At 41.4% G+C, this 14,631-nt stretch overlaps 1 protein-coding gene across 1 annotated transcript in view; it reads right to left on the bottom strand.

Annotated features, from left to right (window-relative positions):
• The window catches only part of EMILIN2 (elastin microfibril interfacer 2), a 37,467-nt gene that overhangs the window by 8,868 nt on the left and 13,968 nt on the right, over window positions 1-14,631 (bottom strand). The window contains exons 4-6 of the mRNA XM_042030476.1: window positions 11,114-13,030; window positions 5,173-5,505; window positions 4,556-4,594 (exon numbers count right to left, since the gene is read on the bottom strand). Of these exons, the coding sequence (XP_041886410.1) occupies window positions 4,556-4,594; window positions 5,173-5,505; window positions 11,114-13,030 (2,289 nt within the window). The remainder of the gene's footprint in view (window positions 1-4,555; window positions 4,595-5,172; window positions 5,506-11,113; window positions 13,031-14,631) is intronic.

The following is a 14,631-nucleotide window of genomic DNA, read 5'->3' as shown; positions in this document are numbered from 1 at the left end:
TTATTCTGACTTAGTGCCTCCCACTGGTTTGTTTTCAAACTAGTACAAATAGTTACTAGAAATAACTATTTGTTGCTATCCTGATGAAATTGCTTCAGATCTGCAGCCTAGTTTAGCATACCATATGTATCTATTCAAAGGAGAAATCTTAAACCTGTCTGACTATCCTCTCGATCAGTTCAGGGGTCGATAGAAGATGCACAGTAAAGATGCAGTGTGTCTGTGCTCTCTTCCCCTCTTCCAGCTTCCAGCTGGAGTTGTGCCTGTTTGAAGTGTTCGTAATTCCTACCAACAGCTCAGCAGTGCTTTTGCAGAACTTTACAGAGGGCTGCACCACCTTCTCTTACATGTCCCCTCTTGCAAACACTTTTCTTCATGCAAAGATCAAAGTTCAGCTTCTTGAGGGAAGGTCCAGGCTTGGACACTACTGTCATTTGAGCAGTCAGTATTATGGAAGTATAAACATCAGAAAAAAAAATTAAAGCATTTTAAAACTGTGAACCACAGGCACAGCTCTGATGAAGAAACTGCTAGGCAGACAAAAACTTTCACAAAAGATTTGACCACAGTTTTACTCCCCCTTTTGGGGGAGGAAGAAGCTCTTTTGGGTTCAGATGCATTCAGGAAGGTTTCACTTGAGATATTACACGTAGATGTAAGCAGGAGCAGGTAAGTCTGTTCTTGGCAATCAAAGCTACTGTAATGCATTCTGGGGAGTCAAAAAACCACAGAAGATGCATGCGTGGCTCTTGTTAGGTTACGGCTACTTCCACCTATCTGCTAGTTGTGTCTCTGGTTCTCCACCTCTCTTTTGACTTCCAAGCACAGTTCATGCCTCCCACAGAGCCCAAGGGCCAGAAAGAAGGAAAAGAAAAAATATCACTAAGCAAAACAAAACAGCACACAGCATAGGCATTTGCTATCAAGATGAAAGGAGAAAAAGCCAACAGTGTGACAGTGCTGCTGACAACTACTCAGCAACTGGAACGAGGAAGAACCAACATAGAAGAGAGACTGTAAGTACATAATTCATTTGTCAGGAGGCACTTATGATTCCCTTGGATATAGCAGGAGTAAGGAGGATTTATCAGATTTCCTCTGACAAATGGTCAATACTCCTAAGTCTAAATGAGGGCAAAGTGTGTAATTTCAGTTAGAGCAAATGAGACAAAAATACCAGCAATTTATCACCGCCCTGCCTTTTTTTTTTTCTTTAAACTCTCCAATTTGACCTTAACATCTCATTTTCAGAAACATTCCTCCTGTCTATGGGTTGGCCAGACAGCACAGCACCCCACTGATTTCCATGAGCCAGTGCTCAATGAAGCTGCTCTGCTAAGTCACAGTGATTCTAATGTGGATGATAACTCGGTGTGCTATGAAGGCACACATACTTTTCTCCTGAGTCTGTTGGTAACACCTCTGTCTGCTCTTACAACTTCATCCTTTCACACTGCAGCAAGGGAAGATTTGCTTCAGCAGTTACCTACTGCTCCTTATACAAATATCCAACTCTTGCTGTATTAAAAAGGATTAAGTGGATGTACTCAGGTCCTGACACTTAACTCACACTCACCTTTGCTGTAAACTCCTTGCCTGTATGAGCTACTATGTAATATTGTATCTTGTACTCTCTCATTAACACTTGTAAGTCCTCAAAGATCTTCACCTACAACTTAATATTGTGGGACGCCTGCACATATCTAAGGAATCTGAAAAAAATCAAGAAAAACTCTCGTACTGAAAATATGCAAATCATGCCTCAGCATTCAAGAAAAGCATGAAAGTGGGCTATTTTAGTCCCAGGAGACAGAATTGGAGCCCTCGACTTCTTCCTGGACAGTCCTTTTACGTCACAGAAGATTTTCAGAAACAGAAAGAGAGTACTCAGAAGGGCATCCTGATAGTACAAGATTTTTATATTAGGAATTATAGTACAAGAACTTCTGATCATCTTTTAAATTTGAATTTGAGTACCACAAAACGTACTGGGTGAAGACTGCCAAGGATATCATAAACAGCTGTCCTGAACTAATTAGACAGTAAGGATTCCTTGATGCCTTATTTACGCATTAAGTTCCTCCTCCAATAAGCCACAAATCTTCCCTTCCCCAGCTGTTAATTTCCACAACAATGTTAACTGCTGAATGCTGTCCCAGAATGCTCTCTTCACCAGACACTGACAATTAGAATCACAGAATCACAGACTCAATTAGACTGGAAAAGACCTCTGAGATTGAGTCCAACCTGTGACCAAACACGACCATGTCAACCAGACCATAGCACTGAGTGCCACATCCAGTCATTCCTTAAACACCTCCAGGGACGGTGGCTCCACCACCCCCCTGGGCATCCATTCCAAAGTTTGATCACCCTTTCTGTGAAGAAATTCTTCCTCATGTCCAGCCTAATCCTCCCCTAGTACAGCTTAAGGCCATGTCCTCTTGTCCCGCCACTTGCTGCCTGGCAGAAGAGGCCGACCCCCAGCTGGCTACAGCCTGCTTTCAGGGAGTTGTAGAGAGCTGAGCCTCCTTTTCTCCAGGCTAAACAACCCCAGCCCCCTCAGCTGCTCCTCATAGGACATGTCCTCCAGACCCTTCACCAGCTTCAGTGCCCTTCTCTGGACTCTCTTCAGCACCTCAGTGTCGCTCCTGAATTGAATGGCCCAGAACTGGACACAGCACTCGAGGTGTGGCCTCACCAATGCCAAATACAGGGGAAGAATCACTTCCCCACTCCTGCTGGACACACTATTTGTGATAGAGGCCAGGGTGCCATTGGCCTTCTTGGCCACCTGGGCACAGCTGGCTCAGGTTCAGCTGCTGTCAGCCAGCACCCCAAGGTCTTTTTCCTCTGGGCAGCTTTCCAGCCACTCTGCCCCAGCCTGTAGCACTGCAGCAGGTTATTGTGGCCAAAGTGGAAGACCTGGTACTTGGTCATGTTGAACTTCATCCAGTTGTCCTCAGCCCATCAATCCAGCCAGTCCAGATTAGGGACAGTGCATGTAAATGCTCCAACTCCACAGAAGTCTTAACAGCTTTTTGTACCATCTTTATCTCTCTGTTTTCTGACTATCTGGCATTGAGGTTGACAAGGCATACTGTGGGAACTTCAAGGACAAATCAGCAGGTATATCTTGTATTTAGATAGGTATTCGGGGGCATGGATCAGGAAAATGAACTCCTTGGTCAAGCCCTCCTCCCTCGGGATCCCAGGGTGGTAACTGTTCCACCAACATGTTCCACCAAGCAGCAGACAGGCACACTCCTGCTTTACCCTGCCTTTTCAACACTTTTAACATCCACCTACTGTTTCACACAGTTTTAGCATAAACTGATTAAAATACTGCTATCTATAAATTGTGATGGGAAGAAAACCCCCAGGAAATACATTTATCACAGAAATCTAGACATCTGTATTGGCTTTGCTGGCATCAAGATAAATGAATGTTTCTTTACTTCTTATCCTCTTCCAGAAACCTCATCTATTGCTGCCTTGTTCTTACCACTACAATCCTCAAATGCAAAATGATTGCTTTAAGGCTATGATGGAATTTTAAGTAGAAGGTATAAATATCAGAATTAGAGCATTAATTCTTTACAATTCTTTGTCAGTCCCCAGACCAGTCTTCACGAAGTGTATTTGTGATTTTGTTATGGCCATCAAACTAAGTCCTGGGGGCATAGGATTTTGGATTTCATAAAGCCCTAAAGTTTTACTTCCATCTATTGCCCATATTTCCTCAAACAAATTTAGATGAAATAGCTCTTTTTGAAGAGGGTGTGGAAATATTTACTTTGATTGAGGATACTATTCCCCAGGGTTCGATAATATCTTGAGTATGAGACTGCAGGGCTGGCAGCACCCAATCAACATATTTATCTAGGCCAGCTAGCATGTCCTACATAAGTTTTATACCTGTTCATCATACAAATTCATAAATAAATTGTGATACTAACAATTATAAAAATGTTTTTAAAACCCCCAGCAAACCAAGAAAACTGCATTTTGAATTGTTTTAATCAGTGGCTGTCAGTGGCAGCACTTCTGCTTTCACTGAAGTCAGGAACACAAGCCCTGACGATGATAACAAAGCCAGAAGTTCTCCCAAGAGGAGAACAACCTCATGCACTAGGCTAAGACACCAGCAGTTCTTCAAGGTCCTAGTCTTGGCCTTATTCATATTTTATTAAAGAAATAATAAAATAACAATAAATATCTATTTATTTTCTCATTTAGAAGGCAAATAGAAAGGTCCATACTGACATTAGCTAGAAAATACAAACTCTCTGTATTTAAAAAACACACAGTGAATTAAGTAGCAAGAACCCAAAATTATTTTTCAAAACCTAACTCTTCTCCCCACTTCCATATTTTCAAAAGATACAGATTACGTTTTAATGCTTAGGTATAGCAAAAATTGGTCTGATTTTCCACAATGCTAAACTTAAATACTAAAAATCAACACATTTTTTTCTCTCAGCCATGACCTTCCAGGGACTGAAATGAACATTAAGTACCTGTGTGAAAAGTTTCTAGGAAACAACTGCCTTACCTTGTGAATCCGTGGTAGGAGGAGATGACTTTGGATATCCTACAAAGAAAAAGTAGTATGTGTGACTCAGTACATAGCAGAGTACATTATGACCAAAGATCACTGCAGACCTCTAAAAAGCATCCCTGATTACTGAACAGCTACCTACCAAAATAGCTACTAAATAGTGTCTCCTATGGGATGCTCAATTATTGTTAAACTGGGGTAGTCATGGCAAAGAGAATCAAGTTATTACTCCAATGTACTAAATCCAAGCAAGCATTATGGAAAGAAAAAAAATTATTTAAGTTTCCCTAGTGGCAAAGACTGCTGTAGTTACCAGGGATTTTACATCATCTCTGTTGACCTCATGCTTTGTGCAGCCTTGGAAAGGCAACAAAACTGGCACTGAATGTGTTTCCCCTACTTCTGCAGCCAGCTGGAGGCTGCAGAGGCCCATTCACAAATCAACTCTGCTGAAAACCCATTCCCAACAGCAACAGCCTCAGTGGGTGTCCATTAAAGGCCAAAAGGGGGCTGGTAAAGCACGACAGATCTCAGTGACACCTCTCCAGCAAGACCTGACATAGCCATTACACCCAGTCAGGAGGGACTCACTACCAGTTTGACTCTCTCACCTGGTGCTCCAGCATACCCTTCAGCAATGGGCATGGTACTTTGGCCAGCCTGACCATCCGCACTTCTAAGACGTCCTCTCCCAGACATTAAAACCGTGCCAGGAGGCCCTGCCTCCCCTGTCTCCAAGATGATGCCGGTTGTTCCAGGCAGAAGTGGCACAACTGCTGACCCTGGCAGAGCTGGACGTGGAGGAGGTCTCAGCTGTGGTGGCAGGAGGGGGATCCTCTGCCGTGGGGGCTGTATCCTGGGCCTTGATGGCAGCAGGGATATGCCAGGCTGGGGCTGCACGGGTGGCCTTGGTGGCAAGGGCTGCTGTGGTACTTCTGGTCGCCCTTTGACATGATGAAAGAAGAGGAAAAATACAAAATTATTTGCCTAAAATAGAACATAAGATTGCATAATTTTGCATAATAAATACTTCAAAATAAAACAGGACTCAGTTGGAGGCCACCTGTTCCCTCAGACCCAAGACTGCGCTGGCTAAATGCCATTCCACTCCTGAAGTACTACAGACTCCACTCTTTACAGCCTGTATGACAGAGGGAAAGGAATGAAGACAGCCTGGAGACAGGACAATCAGCAGTCAAATAATCCATGAACATTCATTCAATTGCCAGACCAGCTTGGCCTTTCTGCACCAAGCAGGCTGAGTGTCAAATTTATTCCCACTGGTACCCTCATTCTAGAGCGTACTCTCTCTCTCTGCTTTCACTTCAGTTCTCCTCAACCCCTCACACCCATCGTGCTTGCTTATGACTCTGTACTCACACAACTCCCAGCACAAGGCTGGACCTTTAGCACGATCATAACAAAAATTATCCACAGCAAAAAACATCGGTAAATGAACATGACTTAAGTGGTTTTTCTCCCTTACTTTTAAAAGCAATGGACTTAAATTTCCAAGTACTTCCATTACTAATATTTTCTGACAATGAAGGCAGAAGCCCAGGATATGATCTATCACTAAATTCTTTATTGTTTAAATAGAAGAGATACCATTAAAAGGCTTTTCCACTAGGGCAGCCAACCCACATGACATCAGAGTTGAACAGCGCTGACATGGTTACATTTGTGTATCTGGTCAAGTTCTAAGCCCTTTATAGGGATTATGGTTTATTCATAAAAATGAAGTCCTAGATGACACTTAAGGATGCAGTGTCCTCCCAAGAGTAAAGCTGAATTACATCTACACTAAGAACAGAAATTTACAAATGTGTAGATTTTAGCAGATGCAATGACAGCTTTTACACAGAATAAATACAATTTCATGCTAAATTAAAATTCAGCATAGGTTGCTTTGGTTGCATTTTGAGACCAAAACATGTCTTTAGGCACAGGGATGGATGTGAGTTTCTGTGGAAATGGGCAAACATCCTGTTGCAAATTTATCTGACACAACCCATCACACACCAGACATACTTGCCATGGTCCACAGTGGAGACCACCTCTCTGAGTGGTTCAGAATGAAGTACTTCAGTACAGTCCAAAATCAACCAAGGCAAATTCGCCAGTGGCTAGGGCTAAGCCAGCTGGCTGTGCCGAGAAGCAGATGTGGTGTGAGGCTTCCCCTGGCTCGGCTGTGTGTCTGGGGACCCCAGGAGAGCCTTACTCTGCACCTTTGGGGAAGAGCATACAACAAAGTTGTGCAGGTATTGTCCCAAACGCATGGCTGGGGTCCAGACAATGTCACTGGCAACCCATGTGCTGTTTTGTGACAACTCGACACCTGCACTTTACCCTTGTGAATCTCATTTCTTGTTTTCAGTCTCATAAAAGCTTTAAAAGCCCACATAAGCCTTCCAGAGTACTGGGAGCCTGTCTGAAGTCATAGTCTCACACCACCTGCGTTCATTTGCTAGATATGGCTGCTAGAAAAAAAACCTCCCTGAGCTTTGCTGGCTGGCTTTTAACTGTGAGGAGAATTGAAACTCATACAAGCAACGCACCACAAAGCTGGGCTGAAGCTCACTCAGCCCACGGGGCAGAGGCCTAGAGAGTGAAATGGTCACTTTATACAGATTAAAATTATTTTTCATTAAAACCCTAAGATTAAAAAAATCTTATAAAATCTTTCAAAAAAAGTCTTTAAGTATTGAGGTGAATTGTTTAACAGAATTGTTAACTTAGTGAGACAACTTCTGTCCACAGAGGTACTCATTTAGACCTTCAACTAAAATCTTCAGATTAACCTCACTGAAAAAACAAATTGACAAAATACTTTACCTTGGGATGCACGTACTTGTCATTTCTTGAGTCAATTATGCTAAGCTTTATAAAGACAGTTATTTGAAATGACACTGGAAAAATGAATATTTTTCTCTGCTTGTTTTTCTGGACCTTTAAATAACCATCAACTGCTGAAGTCCCATATCCTGAGGAAACTGCTTCCTTGTATGCAACATAAATACTGCAATATTCAGAACTGTCCCATCTCCACAACACTAAATCCAGAATCACTTGCCTAAAGCTCAACTTCAAGTGGAAGCAATCAGATACGTGTGTGTAGAGATCTGCTTTAACTTTGCTGAGCAGGCCACAAACAAAATCTTCCCATCCTCTTCCCATCTATCTGGGAAGGCAAAGAATAGAGCTGAGATCATTATGCAGCCAGGAACAGTAACACTGTTCTCAGCAGCAGCAGCCTTGCTGCTCTGCTTGTCATCACTGTTGTGAGTGGCAATGTGGTTACCACATCACATACCAGCACCTTCTCATGCTCTCCTCAGCCCCCAAATCACACAGGAACAAAGTGCATAAAGCTAACTAGCAAGTAAAGGAATCTGTGCTTGCTCTCACAAGTAGCCAAAAAGACCTCACTTGAGTTTTGTTACAGACACCAAGGGGACTTTACAATTCTGTTAGAAAGCAGCATTGTGCACAAGCTCACAGGGAACCCAGAGGAACTGACTATATGACTATTCACACCACCACTAAAATTTTATGTTGCATTTTATCGATGCTGTAATGCAGAGCACACATTTGGTTTCTTAGGCCACATCTTCACCAGACAACATTTTGCTGTTGGTTTCAAAGCCCTGCTACAGAGCCAACTACCATAGGAATGGCAGGTCAGGTCAAATAACCGTAACCAAAGCAAACTGCACTCCCAGCACGGTATCTGGCTGCAAGAGCACACTTTTGGTTCCTGGAAAACTTCATGGATCTATGAATCCTGCCTATATATGAGTAGGCAGTAAGTTAAAAGAGACCACCAACTTTAACATGTCTTTCAGTTTCGTGCCATGTGAAGAACAAACATACCCACAGAGAGGAACAGAGTGCAATGAGAGCAAATTGGACTATGAGACATGGAGCTGGGGGAAGGCACCATTTAATGGGAATGGAAAGCTGCTGGATTGCTTTACCTTGGAGAGCACATCGTGCATGGTTCCCTAAATGCTTCAAGCAGACCACTGCCTGCTGTCACCACTGCCTTGCGTGCTGTAGACATTTCACTACCTTCGCCAGGAGTTGCAACAAATAAAATACATTTCTGGTCTCTGGGTTCATATCTGATGCACAGTCAATCACTAAGTTGCCTTGTTAGTTTGAGGATTGAGGCATTTTAAACCTCTTAATAAAAAATATGGGAGAAAATGCAGCCACTTTTTTAAGATGAGGGTCATTTGACTTTGCTGGGCTTTACACTGCTTGGTAAGATTTTACATTTTATTTCTTGCAACACATCCTTGCCCTACTGCCCTTAAACAACTTTATTAGTAACAACTTGTTTCTGTTTTCGGCCCCTCTGAAGTCAGATGACATCGTTTGAATGCTACGATATGCTGGCAAATTGTGCCTAAGAAATTCTCCACTGATCCAAGTCCAGGTCTTCCTGTCAAATAACATTGGTATGGGAGACAATGCTGCAGATCACAGATGTAAAAACAATTAAAGCCATACCCCAACTCATGTAACAGGGTTCCCAAAATCACTTCCAAAAAAGGCTCTTCTGCCAAAATCTTTCTGCAACTCCAGCCATCAAAACTTACTTAGGCTGCTGTGCCAGACAGTGTTATTGTAATTGGAAACATTTGGGAACTGCAGTGTATGCTTCACAAATCCTGCAGAGGCCAGAGGCACCCCAGAGCAGCAAGGGATGCTCAGAGCTCCTCCACCCCAGACCCAGCAGCAGCGTCCTTCCATAGCCTTTTATCACCCAGTGGTGGATGGAGCAGTCTGCCCTGAAAAGGTATTTTATGGAAACCCAGGCATGCTGAGGCTTTTTAATGCTTTAATATATTGTAACAAGGGCTGATAAATGCAACCCATGAGGTTACTTGAACACCTGCTTCAAATAGCAGAAGAAAGATTACTAATTGTGTGTATCTTGGACCTTTCTCCAATGTTGGTCCCTAGTGCTAGTTAATTCTGGGCAAGATGGATGAGAAACAGGATTATACAGATACATCATGTTCCATTTTAATGGAGACTGGGTCTGCTTCTGCAACATTTAGGGATAGAGGTCCTAACCCTGTTGAATTTAAGTCAAAATTACAGTAAAAGAATCACCTGAAATTTACAGTCCCTCTTCACTCCATTTCCTCCTTTAAAGGAAAAGAAACTTTTTTTTTTTAATTCACACAAAAGCTTCTCACCTCAGAAGGATTTTTGTGTCAAGTGCTGCTATGCATTTGGTTTTAAACAACTAAACAAAAGAAACACATCTATCACAGGTTTTCAAGTCTCTGCCTCAGGGTGAGGACGATATTTTTCCCTACAGAAATTAATTTCAGACCCTTCAAGAAACACAACTTGTCCATTCAAGAAAGAACACTCAAGAGTCTTGCATCTGATCTCTCCCACCCACCATCAGTTGCAACAGCCCACAGGCTCTTCCCTCAGCACCTCTTCTAATTTTAGGCCAGTCAAAGAAATTGGCCTCTTATTTATCTCATACATGCACAGAATTAGAACCAGACGCATCAACCACCTGGGGAGTGCAGCTTCAAAACAGTCTCCAATTCCTATGATTTTGTGTCATGTTAACAGAAACGGGAAAAGAGGAACTCAGCTTCCTCCTGTAAACTTCAAGTCTCAGAAAAACAACCCATTGCTGAAATTTTGAGCAAGAACTGCAGAGGGAACTGCATGGCATTGGGCAAGGTCTCTAAACCTTCATAGCAAGGCTCACCAACATGCTGAGGTTACCATTTCCCAGCATTTTGAGCCAAAGGGAATGTGCCCTGGCTTCTCATCTGCTCTGATGCAAACTTTAAACTACCTGTGGAGGTAGATTTGCACCAACATGTTGGACTAACAGAACCAGCTGAGGTGTTAGAACACTGCCAGCTGGAATGTGCCAACTACTGCCAACAACCTTGTGGGAATGGAAGCTTCTGGGAGAGAGATGAAGCACTAGTCTTATATTGCCATGCCAAAATATGCCAGAGCTCACTTGTCAAACTTCTAGATCAAAGAGTTGGTGCTGAATTATAATCATTAACCATGCTAAAAACACAACTTAGAGGAAATCTTTCTTATCATAAATTTGAATTCATTTGACTTCAGTTTTCTCTATTTACTGTTCAATTTACTGTTCAATACAGAATAATCATCAACAACAAAATTAAACAAAACAAAAATGAAATCAAATGAACTGGAATAATACAGACAATTATTACATAAAAACTCACTTTAGAATCACTATTCAAAACCACTACTTTTTCCCACTCTCTTTATTCTAGCTCGAAGTAACATAAAAACATGTAAGACTTCTTTTTTATTTTTTTGGAGGGTACTTTTAAAAGCACTCAAAGTACTCTGTGGTGTTCTGGAGCAAAGAGCCAAAATTAGAGTCACTATAAAAACAAAGTAGATATTGTGTAATATTAAGTTTTTCCTCCCTTGTTTAGTTCTTTTCTAAGTGTTTCAGAAAGGAAAGCCAGATGAAAAACAAACAAACAAACCAAAGTAAAAAAAAGAAAGCAAGGAACTTACTTGTGTCAGACTGAGATTTCAGCACGCCTTCAATGTCTGTGGTGATTTTGGAGACCTGACTATGAAACTGTTGTACAGACTTTTTGAGGCCAGAAATATCAGTAGAATGAGATGCTATAGTTCCATTCATTTCACGGATGCAGTTCCATAAGCTGCTCACATGCTTATTCAGACCGTCTTTTATATTCTGCAAGCTGTCTGAAACAGAGTCCAGCTTGCCACAGACTTTTTCAACATGTGAGACCCTGCTCTCAACATCTGAAACACCCTCCTGGACACCTTGGGTCTTTTCTTTGCACTTGCTAAGATCATTCAGGATATGGTCATTCAATTGTTCTAGTCTGTCTTTCACTTCACCACAGCAGTTCTCATTGGAATGAGCAGTTTGATTTGCAAACGTCCTCTGCATTTGATCAATTTTTCGGAAGACACCTCGTTGTGTTTTTCTGCATGTCGAATTGACACCCAGAAGCTGCTCCCTGCAGCTACTCAGGCCATCTTGAAGATTTTTCATATCTTTATCAATGGCATTTAGATTGTATCGGAATACACGCACATCTCTCTGCATTTTCTGCACATCACGTTGGTTACTCTTAATTAAGCTGAGTTTCTCATTAAGAGAGCTATTTAGAGACTGCAGGAGAACAGAATTATTCTCTGTTTTCAAAAGCAAGTGATTATACTTGTCATTACAATTTTCTAGCTCTTTCTGAAGGCTCTCCATACCTTGTGGTGTAGACTGACATTTCTGCCCACAGACCTGTTCAAGTGACAGCAGTTTGTCCTTCAGGAAATTCATCTCTGCTGTAAACTGCTCATTTGCAAATCCTGCATCGCTGGGCAAGATGGGCCCAGGATTAACAAACATTCCATCCGGGTCTGTGGTGTTGGCAAGCTCTAAAATAGTGCCGCCCAGCCTAACCTCCAGTGCCCGCAGCTTTTGGTCGAACAAGTCTCTCAGTTCGTCCACCTCAGCAGCGATAGCACTGCGGAGAGTCTCCTCGACATAAAAACAATGCTCTTCAGCATTTCGTTCCGTAATATTCATCCTCGCATCCAGCTCCTCCAGCCTCTCACCAAACACATCTTCTAGATCTGGAGTTGACAATCGAATGATTTCATTATCTATTCTGACATTCAACATCCTCTGTGCTTCCACAATTCTGTCAATCTTCTTATCTAAATCTTTCATCTGTTGGTCAAAGTCATTTCCCTCGCCCTTCTTGCAACAACTGGAGTCATTTGATGGAATCTGAGTGCGGAGCATATTTATTTCTTTTCTCAAGTCATTCTCTTTTCCTTTTATAACACTGATTATCCCTACACAGCTATTGCCATCATACTGCTGCTGAATATCCTCACAGGAGTTCTTCAGATCTGCCACTTCCTTTTCAAGTGCTTCCATTATTTCTTGCCTGAGGGACTCAAATTTTGAGTCTATATATTCCTGATATATATTGTCACGGGGCATTGTTATTGTAGGTCCTCGTGCCACCTCCTGCAGTTGTTTCAATTGTCCTTCATAACCTTTTACCTTTCCATTCAGTTCCTCCAGCTCATCATTCCTCATCTTCAAGGCTTCTTTGACCTCAGCTAGCTCAGATTTTATATCTTCCATTTCAAAATCAATAAAAGGGTCTTTTTGATCTTTATTGTTGAAGAGTCCTGGCAGCTGAATAGTGTCTGTTGCACCACCAACTGCACTGTCAGGCTCTGGGCGGTCGTAAAGGTTGTTCAGCCAAGTGACCAACATCTTGCTAGCATCTTCTTGTACAGTCAGCTTCAGGTTTTCATTCACACCTGCCACAGACGACTGAAGTTCAATCACAGACCGTGTAAGTCTAAACAATTCGTCCTCAAGAAACTGCATTCTCTTCTCATATGGTGGAGGCTCTGGTGCTTCTGTTGGTTCTGCATCTGTTTCCCAGAAATAACAAAATGTGGATGTAAATATTCCCAGTGGTATCTGTTTCAATCAGCTGCAGTTAACTTCACTTTTCTTTACAATGAAATAATGATTTAAACTGCCTAATGCTTGTTGTCTTTTCTGTCCTTATTTTCAGTTGTTTATAATTAATACGTTATCAAAACCGTCAGAACTAAAAGTTTGAGAACAGTGACCAATTCCTTCCAAGATACAGTGGCCATACATAAACTGGCAAGCAGAATCATCCCTTTTGCTCAGCAGTGGATCTGAGCTGCAGCATATATAACAGACCATTATAGATCCATACACATCACAGCCCAATCACCTTAGAACCACTGCATCTCCTATAACAATAATTTGCCCCTGAATTCCCACTGAAAACTTCAGTGGCAGTCATTTATGTGCCTGAAGTAGGTTTGTGCTTCAGTGTTTTACTGAACTGGGGTCCAAATATACTTCCCATATATGACATGAGGTTCTGCAAGACACTCCACTTATCATACTTGCTTCACAAATACCTAATTATTTGACATATATTTAAGCAGGCAATAAAACCATGCATAAAAGCATAAGTTCTACACATCCAAAACTGTTAGATAAAAATAACTTATCCTCATTGAATGAAAATCAGAAAGAGAAGACTTTTAGCTGCAATCTGCTTTTTACCTATGAGAAATCAACTAATGAATCTGAATATTGTCGTTAGTAGCACCACATTTACAGAGCCACGTACAAATCTGGATGTTCAGTTTCAGGCAAAATATGTAACAATTGCAGAAAATCCAGAACCACAAAATAAAAAACAAACATTATCAGAGGTCAAGAAAGGATAAACTGCAGGAAAAGGCAAAGTAATTTTTAATTTTGTCTAGAAGAGGGGAGAAGGGTACAGATACCATGATGTTTTATTATCATCATTTGGAATTAATATTTTAGGCTGGCTAACAAAATATTTTAAAAGCTTGTTTTTAAAGCAGATATATAATCTATGGGACTAGTCTGAAACCATGTATTTAGTCATTCAATACATTCCACTACACAGAAAACACATGTGGAAATCTGACTAAGCGCTGTATGTGACACTAATCTCCAATTATGTCGGAAAAAGTCCTTCAGAAAGAAACATCTGTTTATCATTTTTTCTTAATGGAGAAAAGGTATAATATGGCAGTAACAGAATTCCTTCTTGCCCTTTCAGAAGACAGTATCCTACACAAACAAACATCATTCATTCCTTAAGATACTTTTTGAGAAGTTGAGGCTTATCCTTACTTATTCCCTTACTCATTATTAAGGCAGGTAGTCTAACATGAATCTGTAAAATCTTCACAATCTTGAACAAAACATGGCAAAACTGCTAGGAACCCTTATATATGATTAAAATTAGTACCTGAGTTTTTCTTTTGTTTTAATAACAGTTCTTCTTTTTAAATTTTTTTTTTCTGAGCACTGGAGAAACCACAAAAAAAACCCCTGTAAAATTACAAAACCCACAGTCTTAACACAAAGATTTTCTGGAACCATGAGTAGGCAGCTGGCATTTCCAGCCAGTGTTCTACAGCCCATTCCTCTGTTACTCTTCAGAAAATTC

Source organism: Corvus kubaryi, unplaced genomic scaffold (assembly GCF_017639235.1).
Source record: "Corvus kubaryi isolate FWS band 111438036 unplaced genomic scaffold, C.kubaryi_AGA036_p1.0 132, whole genome shotgun sequence".
NCBI lineage: Eukaryota > Metazoa > Chordata > Aves > Passeriformes > Corvidae > Corvus > Corvus kubaryi.
Note: the sequence above shows the minus strand (reverse complement) of the source record. Positions and strands in the feature narration are given on the sequence as shown.